The sequence below is a fragment of the Ochotona curzoniae genome, unplaced genomic scaffold, assembly GCF_017591425.1.
Source record: "Ochotona curzoniae isolate NIBS_2020 unplaced genomic scaffold, NIBS_Ocur_1.0 contig_4501, whole genome shotgun sequence".
NCBI lineage: Eukaryota > Metazoa > Chordata > Mammalia > Lagomorpha > Ochotonidae > Ochotona > Ochotona curzoniae.
This window is the reverse complement of record NW_024466307.1, coordinates 18483745-18503585: the sequence shown is the minus strand read 5'-3', so window position 1 is coordinate 18503585 and position 19841 is coordinate 18483745. Positions and strand designations below refer to the sequence as shown.

The window sequence follows — 19841 nt, the reverse complement described above, 5'->3', positions numbered from 1 at the left end:
AAGCTAATGAACACATCTAACAAGAGACTAATTAGAGATTATAATAAAGTATGAAGTATGACAGTGTCTTAAAACAACACTATCATCAACAGCTTTACTAAGGCATTTGGGAATTTTACGAAGACATTTGATTTCCTCGGAAGAATGATTAAAACAAGTACAAAATGCAAGGAGCTTTACATAATAAGCCCAAAAACAACTGGGCATAACTGAATACAGTAAGAATGTTTTCTCAGGAGTTGGCAGCAAAGCAAAGCAACTGGGGCCGTGTTACAAAAGGCTGGGAAGTCATGTTACAGTCTTAAAGATAAGCGTCCAACCTGGAGAAAACAAGGAGTCGCTAGAAGACGTCAAGCACTTAGACAAATGACAATGACGCAGATAAACCGGGGACTTGTCAGATCACTCAGGCTCTAAAGAACAGAGATGGGGCAGTCAACATGATCAGGCTGTTGTGAAAACCAACCTTGACGAAATGGTGCTCGCACTTGTTTCCTGTGACAGTCACCCAACAATCTCCCCGTCTACGTGCATTTCTGAGTGCAGCACTCCAATGACAGAGCACTCAGTCTCAAGTGTACTCAGATCTTGTCTAGCCAGAGCCCTACTGTCCCCGGCTAAGGCTGGCTCCAGGCTTATTCTTCTACATTAGCCACCCTTCATTATATGAGGCACAAACAGAATAAATATAGGGCACAGGAAGTCAAATTATTCATAATCAGCTATTACACAGAAGAGCAAATCCTGAATCTAATAATCTCTCTCTTACATGATCTTCACCCAAGATGAGCATGTACTTGAGGTTATCTTCTGAACATGCATTAATATCAGCAAACACATTTTTTAAAAAGGAGGAAATTAAAATGTGCAGAATGAGAAAAGGGAAGTAGTTTACCAGCTGCGAACTTTGTGATGGGCGGAAGCCTCACTGACATGGTATTCTGAAGTCCTTTACGTTTGACTCTCTTTTTATTAATTAACCCTGGGATTGGTGACAAAAAAACATAGTATCCTTCTTGGTGAAAAATGTACATAAAACATATCAAACAACCAGCATTCACTGACATGTAACTAAAAGTTCAAGATATTCCCATTTTAGACGGGAGGAAATCAATGGTGTTACTATCTAGAAACTATAATTTAATATTATGTAATACTTTCTAAAGTTCTTGGCCTATGTTACTACATAATAAATGTAAGGTATAAATAATCAAAAACAGGAAACAAAACAATAATTGAAGATGATATAATGCTTATATACTAACATGAATCAAAACATTTAATTATTAGAATTAACAACAATCTCACACACACACACATAAGTAATGTAACTGAAAATAATCATAAGACAAACTGAAGGAGAACTTGGGAGACTCCACTGAGGTATATAAAGCACAGCTCAGTGAGCATTATTGTATTCTGAGATATGATGATTCTTCAAATCAAATCTCTCCAATTCAATTCCAAAATTAATTATTTTAGAAGCTGATTTTAAAAATTATCCTTACATTCATCTGAAGGCACAATACCTTCACAATCAGGACATTTACATAAAAAGCACATCATCTTTAATGACCACAAAAGGCTTGTTCAAAAATATTCAATCAGATATTTAAAAAAAAAAAATGCCTCAATTGCCTAATTGGCCTGCCAAACACCAGGATCCCATATGGGCACTGGTTCGTGCCCTGGCTGCTCCACTTCTCATCCAGCTCCCTGCTTGTAGAATGGGAAAGTGCAGAGGACAGCCAAAGTCTTGGGACCCTGCACCTGCGTGGGAGACCTGGAAGAAGCTCCTGGTTCATCTACAGGTTGAGCTCGTCATTGCAGCCATTTGGGAGAGTGAACCAACAGATAAGCTTTCTGCATCTGTTTCTGTAAACCAGCCTTTCAAATCAAAACAAGCAAATCTTAGAAAAAATATATACACATTCTAAAGCTGGAAACAATGAGATGGTCAGAGAGACTCCAACAAGCTCACCAAAGCAAAACTATGGTCGTCTGCTTCCTCTGATACTTTGTAAGCCAGCTGGCTTGGACCTTTAAATCTGCACCCTATACATGGATCAAGCAGCATAATGCCTTTTTTTTTTAATTTTTTTTTAAAGATTTATTTTTATTATTTTTTTTTATTGGAAAGGCGGATATACAGAGAGGAGAGACAGAGAGGAAGATCTTCCGTCCAATGATTCACTCCCCAAGTGAGCACAACGGGCCGATACTATGCTGATCCGAAGCCAGGAGCCTCTTCCGGGTCTCCCACGCGGGTGCAGGGTCCCAAAGCTTTGGGCCGTCCTCGACTGCTCTCCCAGGCCACAGGCAGGGAGCTGGAAGGGAAGCGGGGCTGCCGGGATTAGAACCAGCGCCCATATGGGATCCCGGGCGTGCTAGGCGAGGACCTAACCACTTGCGCCACCGCGCCGGGCCCCATAATGCCTTTTGGTTGGCAACAGTGCTACAAAAAAAAAATCAACCACTTCTATAGGAATCCTACTAGTATCTCCTTTGGAGCACATTATTTTGGGTTTGTACAAAAGAAGAAATATATCAATGACATTTCCTTCAACTGTCAAATAATTCTGAAATGTTTCTCTTGTGACAGGGAGCTAATTTTCTATCTTGCAAATAACCCACCATGTCCCAAGCTCTTGTTGAATTTTTCATGTACCGTGGAAAATGACTGAAGAGTTCCATCTTGACCTGTAGACACAGAAAATTTCAAACTGGGTTTCAAAACAATGTACTGTGTGAACCACAGACCCTATAGAGCGTATAAAATGCTAAAGTTATAATTTGAGACACTGTACACAGAATGCCAATGAATAAGAACAAAAGCCAAATGCAAATGGTATTAGCACTTTTGAGTAAATAAACAGAATGGTCACATTTTCAGAATTTGTGGATTAGTAAATTAGACATGCCAACTGAAGATAATATTGTGCCTCCTACAATAGTTGAAACAATATCCTTAGTTGAAACACAATTCCAAGTCACCCAGAGAAAAATCAAACATAATGAGCACTCAGTTCTTAATGCTTGCTGAAATAATTTAATTGTATAAAGGAGAAACTCACTTGCACTTAGAATTTGTTGTCCGTTTTGCCCATAATATCGAATCTTGGTAAGAGGAGCACTGTGTCCCATTCTGAATTTCAAAAGTCGGCCCTCACCTGTAGGACCATCAAATATCCATATCTGCCAAGAAATAGAATAGTAAGGTTCTCCTTGTGTTTGCTACATAATCTGTAAGCAGTCAGAGCCTGGCACTGGACAGAGAGCAAGGTAGTGATTCTGGACGTCTGGAGGATGAGAGTAGAGGTTGGGCAAGAAATACATTACTTTTTTTCTCAATTCATCGCAATTATGTCACCTGCTGTGCTTCTGTGTCATAATCCCATTATGTCATCCCACATTTTTCATCTTCTAGGCTCAAGGTTGCCACACAACACAAGCTTGTCATAACCCAAAGCATGGATCAGAGAGTGCAGGAAGATGGCAACAATAATCTTAGTACCCTGAGAGCGTTGTCAGCACCATTTGTGATCAACAGTGGCTCTCTATGAAGAAACGTCAGTCCAGCAATCGCTGTAGAATGTGCATTCCTCATTTGATTGATTAATTTTTTGTCTTCTAGATCCCACAGTCCAATATGGCCACATGGGCTTCCAGCTGCCATCACTGGATGACCATCTGTTATTGAAAGAAGACACAAAGAAAAACACTTGAAACGAAAAATCCTGCTACCCTTTAAATATATAAATACAAAATTATGAATGATATATCAATAATCCATCCATGTTCTTTAACCTTCTTCTATAGCAGCATCTTACAAAAAACATTTAATAAATTTCCATTGCCTTCAATACTTAGTGCCTTTTAAGAATACCTAACTTCCCATAAGTGAGTTAAAAATTACCTGTGCGGAATGAAATTGAAGTGATGGGTCCCCAGTCCTGACGAAACTTCATTAATGTTTCATCAAACTTAATGTTGTGAATGATAACCTGACCCGACATAAGACCAATTGCAATAACATCCACAGCTGGTGCCTGAAAATTAAATTATTCCATTTTTAATTCTCTTAAAAACAAACCAAAAAAAACACCTAGCTTCCATAACCCTGACCGTTTACCTTATTATGAATTACCAAAATACAGTCTTACTAAGGTTGGTAAAATAAAATAAAATAAAACCAAAAGCTACTGAGCACTAAAGCACAGAAGGACCTTTTCTAAATGACTTCCCAGGTTCACTGCCAGGCCACACCCTCTCCTAACTCCTGAAGCATTGCTAATAGTAAGAATGTTCAACCGAAACTAAAGCTCACTTGGGAACTCACTAGAGATCACTGACTACACGCAAATAAAATAAGAATTATCAGAACACAAAAAGGCTTAACATGTGCCTGATAGCATAAAAGGTCAACTCCAAAGGAAGTAAAAAAGTATTTTCCAAGGGAAAACAAACAAACAAAACAGACTAGGTTAAAAGAGAAAGTTTTACTGTTAGTCTGTTTCAGCTCTAATATTGTGGTTATTATGATTATTCTCATAATTAAAATGTTCCATAATATAAATGTTTTTTACATACAGGCTCTGAATTTCGTTATCTTCACAGATGGAATCTGAATAAATATCTTATTAATACACCACTAAGGCACCGTGGTGGAAACCACTATGTCCTTCCTGCTTGACTGAACAAGCAAGGTTAAGGCTGACGGCTGTCAAAGGCCACGACAGAATGGCAATGTATATTAAGCATGAATATACAGCCAACAGCCGCGCCAGGTCCTTTATAGACATACGTTCACACATGCTTTGTTGGCTCAAAAATAAAAAGCAGCCATTCCTATAACAGTCACTACTGACTGGTTCCAATTTATTTCAATCCACGACTCTCGATATACCGACAGATTTCTCTGTATGGCCTACAATATCCTCTGCCTCAATGAACAACTCCCGCTCTGCACGAGGCAACAGACTGTACGCTGGAAAGAGTCAAGTTCCACAGCGATCAGTTCTAGAGCCGAACTCCACGCAAAAAGGATCCCACAGCAGGTACAAAGCTGCCGTCACTTGCTTTCAACCACATTTCCAAATATTATTTCCTCACGGTAACTGTTATAAAGGTAAATCAGGCTACATTTTCTAGCCTAAACACACAGTCAAGTCCCTGAAATTAAAACTATCTTCCCACTGTTTCTTCTCTTAAAAAAATATATATACATAAATAAAATACGAACCTGCTGAAGAGCTGTCACACCAACTTTCCATCCTGGAAATGTATACAGAAGTTTACTACATGAAGAAAAATCATTGAAAGATTTTAATTTTTTGAGGAAAACAAAATCAAGATTATTGTTCCAAATGAAATAGCAAGTTATGTTTATTTATTCAATTCTTAGTCTGTCACACTCTAAGAACAATTACTAGCTTACTTAATAGCAAAATAGTCCCATTCGATAATTACCACTAAAATATTTGAGAAAATTACGTTAAATAATTAAACTAATTACATGCTCAATAATAATGGAAGCCAAATTGTAGTTTCCAAGTCATCTCTGTAACAAATAGCTAAGAAGCGAAAGATGAATAACAACTATTATATACTATAGACAATAAAAAAAAAAATCTTAGAATACAGGCATAGCTCATTTTTCTCTGCAAGTTTCCAGAAACATCATCACTAAAGGAAATACACTAGATTTTAACAAGATTCTTGTAGCATATTGTACAACTGCAGTAGGAAAACAGTGATGCTGCTCTCAATTTCCGACTGCAGCATAAATGATATATAAAATATAGCAAATATATATATTTACTTATATAGAAAATACATATATAGCAAAAATAGCTGAAATCATTATAAAAATAAGGTATTAAGTCACATCGAATTTGCTTATCTATTTTGGAGAGGTGGACAGAGGTATCTTTCATCCGCTGGTATATTTCCTTATTTATTTATATTACTTGGAAGTCAGAGTTACAGAGATCTTCCCTCTGTTGGTGTACTCCCCAAATGACTACAATAGCCAGAGCTAGGCTGGTGTAAAGCCAGGAGCCAGGAGCTTCCTCTGGCTCTCCCACTCAGGCACAGGGACCCAAGGCCTTGGGCCATCCCTTGTGCCTTCCCAGGCCATCACCAATGAACTGTATCAGAAGTGGAACATCCTGGACTTCATGCGGCGCCCACATGGGATGCTGGCACTGCAGGCTGAGAATTAGTTAGCCTGCTGTGCCACAGCACTGGTCCCTAGTTAGTTCCTTAAACGCCCACAACAGGCAGGACCGGGCCAGGCCAAAGCCAAGAACCTCAATCTCAACTGGATATTGTACCTGAGCCGATCTGAAGCCAGGAGCCTGGAGCCTCTTTGAGGTTCCCAGGTGGGTGCTTTGAGGTTCCCAGTCAAGGCTTTGAGCGGCCCTTGACTGCTTTCCCAGGCCACATGAAGGGAGCTGGATGGGAAGCGGGGCTGCTGGGACAAGAACCGTACCCATATGGGATCCCTGCATATATAAGGCAAGGACTTTAGCGGCTAGGTTACTGCACTGGGCCCAGAATGTGCCTTTTTTTTTTTTTTAATTAATTTTTATTGGAAAAGCAGACTTACAGAGGAGAGACACAGACAGAAAGATCTCCCATGTGCTGGCACTAATACAATAGTCTAGTTTTGCTTAACTTCTCTCACCTCTCCTCAACTTCACAGAAAACAGCTGCTACCTATGACAATCTCAGCATTACGTCACCGCAGCCTTCTCTGAAGCTACTGGGTTCTTTCCAGTTACCGGGCCATTAACACGTATTTTTCAATAAGCGTTTATGAGAGTGCTGACCATGTGCCAAGACTACATGCCAGTGTGAACCGGTGTGATGTCATGAACAACAACTTCCAAAGCACTCAGGTTTATTAACAACTGTTCACAGAATCATCAGAGCAGGGAAAACACAAGATGTAGTGGTATGTATTAGGAAGCAGTAGATGAGGATAAGGTGAAAATTACTTAAGCAATTATCTAAAGAGAGTACTTACTTTGATTTGACATTCCACAGCTGAAGGCTTCCTTGCTCACTGCCCAGAAGTATTTTATTTAAGTAGGTACTTGGATGCAATATTGCAGAAATTTTAAATACTGAGTTATCAAAAGTCAACTGCAGGTATTCTTCTATAAAAGGGAAAGTTATAAATAACATTAGATTTTTCTTTATAAAATTGTTTAAAATATTTCACACACCATGTCGGCTTATCAAAAAGCATTGCGCTAACATATTTCAAAAATCTACGCGCTGATCTAGAAACATTCCTTGAGAAATAAACCTCATAAGGAGAAACTTGTAATTTACACCACTAAAAAATTTCTCAATATTCTAAAACACTCTAATATTCTGAAACATTCTAAATTTTTTTTGTTAATTGGTTTATAGAAAAAGTAAAAGATTCTAGGGATCAGTACTAAAAATTTTATAATCAACAAATAATAAATATATTTATAATCAACAATCAATGAATGTTCCAAGTAAAACTCTTCCAGAGTGAAAACGCAAGCATCTAAAAAGCTAGGTAGGCCACACAAAAGCAGCAGAGGCACGCCTCAGTGAAGCTAAGCGGGTCTCAGTTTCCTAGAACTCCCACTACAAGAAAATAATGTCTAATAACTGAGTAGTCGATGGGTTAGCCAGACATACACAAGCATTTTTTGAAATCTTATGTTTAAAATTACTATGCTTCAATTTTTTTCCTTCACAATTCATCCACGAATCAAATAATTTCTCACTAACTTTTGCAGTGAATAATCATCAAAGAAGATATCTCATTTTACTTTCACATACCACCTGGCACACTGATGGACCCTCCCTAGGATGTGTGTGCCCCAGCTCTGGAAACACACATGTAACAGAAAGTGCATCAACTTTAAGTGTAAACAGCTGTTTTACTTAAAAGTCACAAAACAGGGTTCCCTGAAGACCCTTCTTCAATTTGCTCTTTTACATCAACAAAAACAACCAGGGCATCAGCATTAAGAGAGTGTTGTTAGTCATACCATTTAATTTTATAAAACGCCTTTAACATCTAACTACATGGAGGATAATTCTGAAATTCTGTTCCCTCTCCGGGCAAGGAAGAAGGCTACTAATTTAAACAACGTGGGAAAAAATTGCCAAGAAGACAACTGCTAGACTATTTACTAAAAATAAACATACTGTATCAATGGCACAGTTAAGAGGCAATACAAGCTCAAAATGTGATTAAAGAACTTAAGATATTCAGTTCCAGTGGACACAAACTTTTACTGCGGAAAATGTAGTCAGGTGATAAATTCTTCATGATTAAAGAATCACAGTCCCCAAAACAAAGCTCAGTGCCACTGTATACCACAGTCTTCTTTACTGAAAGGCGAATTACTTGAACATAAATTAAAATCCACTCCACAGGGATAATGTAACAAATCACTACAATTAGAGAACTGAAACGGAAAAGTGCAAGTTACACACATTAAATAAACTATAAGTAACTAACTAGCTGACCCAAATTGTCTATTTCTTAAAACTGCTCTTACACAAGGATTCCTCAAAGTTTGTGGGAAAATGGAATTAAAACCCAAGTTTTAAAACCTTTTAAAATCCTCACAGTCTTCTCAGGATTTATTCTTAAGCCATTCTGACAAAAGATCTCTGGCATGAAAGTTACATGTACACAGATTTTTAATTTTAACTTACACAGTACAAAACAAACTAATAAATAAATTAGTTAATTCTTACCTTCTGAATATATGTGCCAAATAATAAGAACGCTGTCAGTATCGACCGAGATAATGTGATCTCCAAAGGGTTGCAAAAGATGGATTTCTGCCTTATGACCCTTAAAGGTATGTACTATCTACAAGATCAAATACAGAACAATTTCTTATTATTCATTGCTCATGTAGAAGTGTTCACATCATCCAAAGAAACTTCTAAACCTGAATGGTAGTCCAACTTTTGCTTACCCAGGTGAGATGAACAGACAGACAAGACGCAGAGCTCATCTCCCCTCAACCATGTCAGTAAGCAAAGCAGAGAATTCAGACCCAAGGGAGGCTGGAGACAAGGCAGGCACACACCTGGGGCTCACCCAGTTAGACCAGCACAACTCCGAGTGCCTTGGGACAGAGCTATGCTTCAGCAGGCTGAGCTCTCTGGGCCATCACTGGCTGGCTGCAGGATGAGGGGAATGTAGTCTGACCCGACCAGGGGACGCTCTGCTTTGACAGAAATCATCTCATGGAGGCCGATCCTCATACGACCCTCTTCCATGCTCTTCATTTTCACCAGGTTCCAGGAACACAATTTCCTCGGCCTGGGCCTTTTCGTCCTTGGTGTGGTAATAGCCTCCCACAGCTAACAGCCCCATGCTGGCTCTGTTCTCCTCACCCCGACCTACAGTTCCTTTATTAAAGTCTCTTAGAAACAACTGCACATCACCCCGCTCTCCGCCCCTCAGAGACATTCCAGCGAAAACTAACTACGACATAAAAATCAGAAAACATCTTTTCCACTTCCCTGAAAATCCAGATTTTTATGAAAGAGTAAGTTTTCCTTCACCACCTGCACTGATGGAGGGCTGTGCAAACAACCTTTGCTCCAAGCAGTGATGCTGCGTCTGGCCAGCTAGGAATTCCCACTCCCGCCTTCCCTTTCAGTCCGCACCACTAAAGCCAGGCCACCTCTCAAGCTCACTGTCCCAAGGCAAGCTTATAAATGATTAGCATGTTTCCATTAGGGAAAAAAAGAAAATCATTGCTTAGCTCTAAGCAGAAAATGAGCACTTAGCTCTTAAAAGTTACAGCTGAGCCATTCATGAAGTCAATCTATATAAATCAGCAGCATAAATAGCAATGTCTCGAGTACACATTTTCAATATACATCATCCTACCATACTAAATATATAAAATAGAAAGTTCTGGAAACAGAACCTGATAGGACGGAAATATTTGGAAGCTGCCTACATATTCTGACATTTATTCCTCTTAAAGAAAAGTCAAGTCTTCTGAGAATCTAAAATCAGTTTTATTTTTTTCTCCAGAAAACCAAGTAAACACTAGAAGGGAAAAAAAATACCACTCTACGAGAGTGCCCCAGGTAGACTGGTAGCACTGAAGGTTCCTCCACTATAACTACCGACTAGAGAGAGCAAGCGTGAGCAGCTCAACAATACAAACCTCTTTATTACGGGCAAACGCAGAGAACACATTCCCGTAGGCCGCAAACACCAGCCTCTCGTCGGCTGCCAGACAGCAGATGTCCTGCGGGACCGAGTTGCCTGCGAGAAAACAGGAAAAATAAGGCTATCTAAGACCACGGAACTCGCAGAACCCTCCACTGGTCATTTCTCAGAATGTGTGGGGGACTGGTTCCAGAACCCTGACCCCATGAAATATTAAAATTTGAGGATGCTTATATAATCTCTAGGTTATTTGTAATACTGGATACAATGTAAATAAGTATTATACTACATTAAGAAAGAGTATACATGCTCAACAAGGTTTTTTGAGGGGGAGGGGCTGGCTTATTTTAAATGTCCAGTTGATTGAGTGTGCAATGTGGAACTCAAGCATGAGGGCCAGCCAGAGGTTGACTAGGGAGAGTTATCACTTAATATACAAAATTCTCACAAATGGCCCTCTATGTTTCATGGAAAAGCTTTCAAAACCATCAAGTTCACGATTAATTTCAGGGATGTTTTAAAAGCAAATCAGAACTTAGAATTCCTAGCTCTACACTTTGGGCAAACCCCCAAAACTCTACACAGGATTCCACAGGCCAGTTTTGAATAACTGAAGACAACAGAGTTTCTACGCAACCTTCTACAAGACAAACAAGCTTATCTGGAGCCATTTCCCACATAACATGACCTCTGGATTCCTAGCAAGACCCCAAACACCCTTCTCCTCTCATTTCTTCCTTTGGAGCCAGGACAATTGACCTTAAATCTTTCATGTTACATATTATATTCTGAGATTTCCTTTTCATAATGCTATTTTCTTAGGTTCATCATCTGTTTCTGTGTTTGAGTCTTAGTATCTTTTCACTATGAACAAAACTTCACAAAAATGTAATTGTCAGACATATCATTTGATTTATTTTAGACTGTCCCTGTTCAAGGACTGTATTTCAAGGTGACGCTAATTACCCCTCCACCCTGATTAACCCTTTATCCTGTTTCACTAGCACAAACACCTATGTTCCTTTGGGAGAAATGATCAAACTAAAAGAAAAGGAAAACTTTCTTACAGTACATGGAATGGATAAAATCATTACTTGGTAACTATCAAACCGTTACCACTGTCCGTATGTGCTTCGTTAGAGCTCAGAGAGCTCGCAACCGTTTCTTTGCTATTCCCACGAAGGTGCAGGTCCTAAATCTACTTCACAAGCAAATAACGGAAAAATTCAAATTGAAGGAGATTCTAGAAAAAAGCTACCTTATAATCTTCAACAATGCTGATGCTATGAGATACAAAGAACGCTCAAGTAAATATTTCAGATTAACAAAACAGCTAAAAACAAAACACGATCCTGGGCCGGACTTTACTGTTATTGCTATACAAGTTTGTCAGACACATACTGGACTGGTTCTACTTTTTATAAGTCTTCAATTTATATCTATCTATCTATCTATCTACCTACCTACCTATCTATCTACCTTCCTACCTACCTACCTATCTAAAGGACAGTAAGAATACACGGAATGCACGAACTCCAAAGACAGTCCATACTTACTCACGGCAACCAGTTTGAGTTTCTGGACCTGTTGACAAAGAAAAAATACATACATAAATTTTCATGGTAAACAGTAAGAGAAAGCTCCCAAATACGTTTGTCAGGCTTCCTTAAAGACACTCATTGATTTGACTTTCATTATTAGAAAAGCTTCTATTTTCATCTACTGTACCAAGCTCAGTGATGGAAGGGACACACACCTCCTGTAATGGGCCAATGAGTAAATCTTTTAGGCTTGGTAGTAAACGTAGTCTCTCCTGTAATTATTCAGCTCTGCCATTAGGGTGACACGTTAAATAAAAACGCCACATACATTAAACAAATATGCAGAGTTGTATTCCCAATATCTTTCATCTATGGATACCGAAATGATACTTTCATAAAGTTTCCATATGCTCTGACCTTTTTTCCAAGAAACTCTCGAAAGGTCAAATCCTGGGGCTGCCACCATGTGGTATCAGGCTAACCCCCTGCCTGTGGTGCTGACACCCCATATGGACTCCAGTTCAAGTCCTGGATGCTTCAGTTCAACCCAGGTTGCGCTATGGGAAAACAGCAGAGTCCCTGGGCCCTGCACCCACATGGGAGACTCAGAAGATGCTCCTGGCCCTCAGCTCCAGACTGGCCCAGCTCTGGCCACAGCAGCCATCTAGGGAGTGAACCAGCAAGTGGAAAATTCTTTGTCTCTATCTCTTTCCCTCCTCTCTCAATTCTGACTTTCAAATAAATAAAATTTTTCTTCAAAATAGATAAAAATCCTTTTTTTTTTTTTAAAAAAAAAAAGTCAAATCCATCTACAAATTCTGGTCACCACTGGTACATTATAATTTTCTAACCCCAATCTATGGTTACTAATCCAGTAGCCATATTGCATAGGGAGTGTTAATTTCAACTTTCTGTCTCAAATTCCTCATCTGTTAAAAAAAAAGGAGGGGACTGAAATAGGTACCTAATTTATGAAATGCTTTATAATAATTCAATGAGTACATTGGTATCAAGTAATTAAAATGGAGCCAGACCTTTTAAGTGTTCAGGAATCCTAACTGGTTTACAGTGAGACAGTCATGGTCATAGCAAAGACCATGTGAAGACCAAATTAATGACCATGGCGCACGAGTGGCTTGCACCTGGTTTCAGAAGCCATGGCCCAATGCATTGGTTGGTCTCAGCAGTGTACAAAATCAGAGAACACAGTATTCCAACCTATGATAGAATGATTACAGCTTTTTAATTTTATCTTTTATAATGATTAGATGGTTGATCAGGGTAGGAAGGATAGAGGTTTAGGAAAAATTGGGTGAATTCATTGTTTCCAAATTGGCTATTTCTCCTTGTTTCTGAGGGAAGGAGGGACACAAAGGGGTAAACCACTCATGACTTCCCACACATCTCAGCACCCAGGGATGAGGAACCGTCACCTCACATCAACCCAGAGTCTCATGTGAACATGTGCCCTAGTGGTTTGGACAGTTCTTAAGTGGTGTCCATTTCCCCAGTCCATGGATGACGTCACCTCCCAGTGTCTACTGGCTGACACAGTAAGCCTCAACCCTCCCTTCACTGCGATTTTTCGCTGTCGTCATTTGACAGTGACGTCTGATTAAATCTTAGAAATATTACCAGTACTCAAGTTACAGAAGGCCTTAAAAAACAGTTTTATGATAACTGAATGTGAATTCATATCAGAAAACTCTCAAATTCTATATTATTATTTTTTAACTTTATTTTTGGACGATGTTTACAGAGTGATCAAGGTGGTAAAGATTCAGGGTTAAGGAAAAGTGGGTGTGGTCACTGTTCTCAAATTAAGAAAATTTCTTAAATTGCTCTAAAATGTGCAAACACACTCAGTGCTAACCAAAGGCTTGCCTGCATGCACAACACAGGGACTCTGTGTGTGTGTGGGGGGGAGGGGGATATACAGAGTCAGGAAAAGCAGGATTAAGACACCAAGAGCTCTATAAACACGAAGCAGTAGGGATACACTTCAGGCCAGAAACGTTAAAGAGCAAAACCAGAAAAGCCAGAACAAATGTGGGGAATGGTTAACGCCACCCTACAAAACCAGTGATGTGAGTCTAACCATGCTTTCCTCATTCCCCAATTTCTCGCCACGGTGACTGACCCTTCCTTTCTGTCTAACCGGCTGCCAATCTGCAACTCTCCTTGTTAATCATGCATTTTATTTTCATAGTCCTTGCAAGGCAGGTGAGCCAACAGCATGCTTCCCAGGGGGAAAAAAAAAAAGCTGCATGAATTAACATTAGCTATTCTCACCCTCCTCTTTTTCAAAGGTCGCTGCCCTCACTAAAAGCCTAATTAGTGCTCTGCAGACAAGCAAACGGCGTGATCAACAAAAGATCCCTCCAGCTGACGAGATAGTAAAAGAAAAATACCATCACGGACCCGGAAGCGAGTTAACTTTTCTGAGATTCACTCTGCTAGTTTATCAGGGAAACAGGGGGGCTACAGAAAGATCACACCGCGCTTGCAAAGCAACTGCTGCCAGGATTGAAGAACACGCGGTCCCCGTGCAGGAAGCTCGAGCCTGGAAAACGAGCAAAAAAAGCAGCAGAATCCTGTTGATAATCTTATCTGCTCTGGCTCTCCCAACGTGGTTTTTTTTAGTTTGCCTGTCTACCTCGGCTTCGATGCAGAGGGGCGCCGTAACAGCCAGGGCAAGGCTCGTCTCTCCTGCTAAGCTGAACGCGGCACGTGCACAGAGCCAGGAGGGATGGACAGAGCCAGGAGGGATGCACAGAGCCAGGACGGATGGACAAACCCAGCACTCTCCCCAGCCCGGCCAGGCTTTCCCGGCCGGCCGGCGGGGCTCGGGCAGCACGTGGACGGCACGGGAGAGGCGGCACTCACTTCGTACGTGTGGAAGCTCTTGCCCACGCAGGTCGTCACGTAGAAACGGCGCTTCAGGGAGTTGAACCGCACCACGTGCGCTATGTCGCTGCTGAACAGCCCCAAGGCCCGGAAGCCCGCGAAGAGCGCGCTGGCCGTGCGGCCCTCGGCGCCACGCTCCATGGCCGCGGACACCGCGATCCGACCCGCAAGCTCCCCGCGCCGCACGCGCCCCGCGCCGAACCGCCGGCTCCGCGCACTTCCGGCGTCGGCGGCCGAGGGGGAACTTCCCTCGGTGCAACCAAAAAAAGGACTCCCCCCGGAACGCTCAGGGAAGGCGCGATTTGCGTTCCGCCGGTTCCTTTCTCCCACCCGTGACCTGCAGGGACTGTGAGCTGAAGATGCTGAAGATGCTGAAGAACGCTCCAGGGAGTTTCTGACCGAACCCTGGATGCAGATAGCCGCTGGAGACACCGGCTAGCCAAGTCCTGATTTTTGCAGCCCTTTGCGGAGTGAAGGAGTAGATGGAATATCTCTCCCTGTCTGTAACTCTGCTGTTAAAATGAGTAAAATAAAATAATAATGGGTCACATCTCCTAAGTAGGACTACAAAATGTGTAAAAATAGGAGACTAAAAGTTGGCAATAGTCAGAAGTTATGATTAACTTTTATGTAATCGTATTTTTAATGACCCTTATCTTTTGGAAATAGATACTAACCTTGTTACACATAAAATTGTATATTTGGATATTCGTATAAAAAAGTTGGGAATGAATAGGTGTTTAGCTTTTGCTTGGGACACCAGCATAACATATCGAAATTGATTGAAATATGTTTTGGCTTGGACATAAGGCGTAATTATAGATGCAACAAGATTGATAATTGTTGAAGCTAGAGAACTGATGAGAAAGACTAAAAATATCAGTAAGACATTGAGTGATTTTTCACTGAGTTTTTTTTAATAAAAGTAATTGGAATATTGTTGAAGTGTTCACTCTTACCGCTAAGCCTCAAAATAAGGGCAAATGATTCTGATGACCAGAGTTTAGTATTTTTAAAAGCTTCCCAAATTATAGGTAATGAAATTGTCGTGTACACAATCTAAAACAAATAGTTTGGAATATGTCAGTGGTTCGGGGGGTGAGGGGGAATCAGTAAAGATTCCAAAGCAGGGTTTTAGAATTTACAAAGTAATTGACACCATTATCTTAAAATAACCTTCAGAATGAAGTGGAGATTACGTAAAGCAAAAATTGTATTGCTGTTTCATTAACGAGAAAACTGTTTCATGAAGGTCAAGTGATTTTTATCCACTGTTTCAAATTATTTGTTGTGAAGACGTTGATGAGCCAAAGACTTACAAAAAGGGCAGCTTTCCAGGGGAATAAGTATTCTGCAATTATATTTTCAAGACCAAAAGTTGGGTCTCATGGTGTCTAAGAATTCACAGAAATTCTTAGAATTCTAGAAACTGGATCTGAAACTGGATCTAGAAATTCTAGAAACTGGACCTGAGATTACCTAAAGTCCCCTAACTTGCCTACGATCACTTAAATAACAGAAATATAGCAATTTGAATTCAGATGTATCTAACTATTAGAGCTATTTTCCTTGGCCTACTCCTGGACAGTGAGAGATACGTTGAGAAGTAGAACTATCATTGAAAATGTGCTAATAGGGAAGTAGTTGATATGTATGCCAGTTGTTGTGCTGGGCACTGTCTTTAGGAGGGAGGGTGTTTGATGCAAACTACCTGCTTTCTTGTTTAGTAGTTGCTTCTCTGAGCTACCCACTGTTCAGCTGACAGCAGCGTGTGAGTGTGTGGTGGGAAGAAAGAAGCCAGTATAGCTGCCAGCAGTGGCATGGATAAGATTGGAGAAGGAGGCAATGTGCAATCAAGATTAACAGAGAGAAAGCCACCCTTCTCTGAGGAAGGGAGATCCACTCACTATGGCCTTTTTATGTGTCCTGTGAATTAAAAGAACGATTGGCCTCAGGAACCTCTGGTTCTGGGGCATCACGAGTTGGATTCTTAGGACTATAAAATTTGAGGCTTCTGGATGATATCCATAATGGGTTGTTTTCTCCTATTCGAAAGCCACACCCAAGTCCTCTGCCCATTGTTAATAAAGGATCTGGAGCTCTCCATTGTCTGGTCTTTGGGTCCTTCCATCTTATCATAACCTCAGGTCTAACTTCTTGAGTGGATCAATGCCTTTGAAAATGGGTTACCGGTTCATTTTTGAAAAAAATCTAATATGTTTAATGTAAATAATGCCAGGCCTAACTGCTGATGGGGACTAACTCCCCCTTTTTTGTTTTTGTAATTGAGTTTTTAGATCTTGATGGAATCTAATAGCTTGTCCTTGGGAGTTATAAAGGATTCCAGTAATTTTGCTAATCTTCCAACATTTAAGGAATTCTCTTAAATTTTTACTAACAAAACATGCTCAATTATCAGTCTTAGTCTGTTGTGGCAGGCCTAAGATAGCAAAGCAATATAAAAAATGACTCTGAGCATGTCTGCCTCATTCTCTGGAATGAGCTATAGCCCAGGCTGCATGAGAATAAGTGTCTACAGTTACAAAAACATATTTTAATTTACCAACTGGTGTATAGTGAGTAACATCTTTTTGCCACAAGGCATTAGCCCTTATCCCTCGGGGGTTTACCCCAGGAGATTGTAGGGTGGCACCTGGATAAAAGGCATGCATGATATACGGGTATGGACAATCCTTTTGAGATCTTTAATCGGCACATTTGGAAACTGATTACAGAAGCCTGTCCAATTAACATGGGTATGATCATGTAGATCTTGGGCATCTTGTAAAGAATTAATAAGGACTCTTTGAGAGGCTAACTGATCAGCCATAGAGTTTCCTCGTGTAAGAAAGCTAGGGATATTTTGGTGGCCACTAAGATGTGTTACATACAGGGGATGGGCCCGCCCTCGCAGCAACATTTGGGCCTGTATCAATGAGGGGTGATAGGATTATCATCCAACCTTATGTATGCTTGAGCCAATCCTGGGAGCAAATTTACAACATAAACAGATTAAGGGGTTCTTCAACTTTTGAATGAAGTTTTGCTAAAACTACAGCAAATAGTTCCTTATACTGTGCTGATCCTTGACATAGTTCAAAATAGGTCTTATAGACATGATCAGGCAGAAAAACCTCTGCTGCGGCCCCTTCTCTTCCTCCATCCGTAAAGACATTACAAGCATGGCATAATGGTTTGTTGGTAAAAAGAGCAGGGTTTTCCCAATCCAAGCGATTGAAGGACGTGGTCCTCTTATATGGCCCATAATGGCAGTCAATGGTGCTGAGATAACCTTCAAGGGAGACTGCCAGCGTGTCGCTATTTATTCGAACCCGTTCTAAATCACTCATTCAATAAGGGACAACAAGCTTTGCTGGTCATTGCCATAATACCTACAGGCTAGCTCCCTGCCTTTCTGAATCAGATCTGCCAGCTGATCGGGGCAAGTATAAACTCTAAGCGCCCCTCAAAAGGACAAATGGACCCACTGGAGGGGACCACCCTCCTGGACAAGGGTAGCTGTAAGCACTGAGGAATGATTCTCTCACGTGCTGGTCAATGTTATGGCCCTGCCTAATGTGGCACATCCCCTGTTCCAACATTCTGTCAGGTACTTGGATCTAGTCTTGCTAGACAGGGCCCAGCCCTAGCTTTTACATGGACTGGTGAGTGGTAATCAACAATGTTCAATGCTAACAAGCCCAACTCGGGACTCCCCGTGTGGGACAGGTATCAGTCTGACCCATAAAGATCTTCCAGTCTCTACCCTCCAAATCACTGGGTCTCAGTCCCCTTGCTTACCTGCAAGTACAGTGGCTTTGTCATTGAGTGTCCCTCAGGATGCATTCCTCACCTACACATACTGTGGCCTTATCCATGGATGTCCCTAGGCAGTAATTCCAGACTCCCAAGACCCCAGAAGTCACGGTCAGGTGGCCAGTGGGCTAAGCCCATTTCCACTGTAGCTCTGTCCACTCATAAGCCCAAGATTCTCCCAAGATTCAGACACCCACACCTCTGAGCAGAAATCAAACTAGATGGATTCATCTGCTGTACCACAGTGTTGGTCTCAATAGTATATTTTGATGTAAAGAACAATGTATCGCTTATAAACAAGACTACTGTGCAATGCCTTTGATACAATGACCACCTAACCAATTTTATGTTGGCATGTCTTTGGCTAGAATTTTTGACCACCGCTGACTACCAGTTCATAATACCCACTGGCAGACATGAGAACCAGGAAGAGTGCAGGCCAGGCCAGGTTGGACTGCACCATCAGCTAGTTCAAATTATGGCTGGGACTAGAGGTAGTCTTTGGCTAGAACTTCTGAACATTAAAAAGAACTTGACTACTCCATCATTTGTGTGCTGAATCTTCTTAACAAACCATCCTACTGCATGGTCAAAGAGTAGGGATGGCTGAAAACCAGCTCAAAATATGCCGGTAAAATTGATAGGTTTGACAAGGGAATGTTGTTGGCAATTATTGCTACAAAATATTTTTTAAATCAATATGAAAAAAGATTTTGTGCATTCCAAAGGTACAGTTCTAATATCACCATTCACTCATCCCCCTGCTTCTTTTTAAATCCTTTCTTTCATCCCTTCTCTTCATCACCTTTTTCATAGACAATAATCTTCATCCAGTCTAGAGTCACAGGATTCATTCATCACTAATTATGATATTCAACAAGAAAATGTAGGCAGACTACAGTTCCACTAGAGCATAAGTATGAAATATTAGTATTTATGAAAAGTAATGAATCAATATGACACCACTTGATGTACCCCAAATGTATTCACTTTAATAGTTTGACTCATTCCAGCATTCTTTAAAGGGACCTACAAAGAAATCATGTCACATCACAACAAAAATGAACATGGAGTTAGGAAAGAAAAAGCTACACAGAAGATGAGAGAATAAAATGGGGACAGGATTAAATAAATAAGTGCACAGGGCTCTGCTTTCATCACACTAACACTGAATTTTGAGAACAGGTTTTTGTTCTTAAGATTTACTTTATCTAAGTTGGCTATCTTAGCAAGAAGCTAACAAGTTAGGAGTCAAGTCTGCCTGTTTAATCCTGTCTGGAAATCCATTTCCTGAACTTAAACAGAGTGTCTCCAGACAGTAGGAAAGAAAAACACCCAGAACAACACCCCCAAACATAACTCTGAGTCATGGACTG

The 19841-nt window shown here is 40.6% G+C and overlaps 1 protein-coding gene across 1 annotated transcript in view; it reads right to left on the bottom strand.

The window, feature by feature from the left end:
• Positions 1 to 14838, bottom strand: part of WDR36 (WD repeat domain 36) — a 32017-nt gene extending 17179 nt beyond the window's left edge. The window contains exons 1-11 of the mRNA XM_040986143.1: positions 14629 to 14838; positions 11758 to 11785; positions 10197 to 10297; positions 8758 to 8875; positions 7031 to 7163; positions 5243 to 5297; positions 3917 to 4049; positions 3515 to 3690; positions 3075 to 3195; positions 2635 to 2700; positions 896 to 982 (exon numbers count right to left, since the gene is read on the bottom strand). Of these exons, the coding sequence (XP_040842077.1) occupies positions 896 to 982; positions 2635 to 2700; positions 3075 to 3195; positions 3515 to 3690; positions 3917 to 4049; positions 5243 to 5297; positions 7031 to 7163; positions 8758 to 8875; positions 10197 to 10297; positions 11758 to 11785; positions 14629 to 14790 (1180 nt within the window). The 5' untranslated portion in view covers positions 14791 to 14838. The remainder of the gene's footprint in view (positions 1 to 895; positions 983 to 2634; positions 2701 to 3074; positions 3196 to 3514; positions 3691 to 3916; positions 4050 to 5242; positions 5298 to 7030; positions 7164 to 8757; positions 8876 to 10196; positions 10298 to 11757; positions 11786 to 14628) is intronic.
• Between the last annotated feature and the right edge of the window lie 5003 nt (positions 14839 to 19841).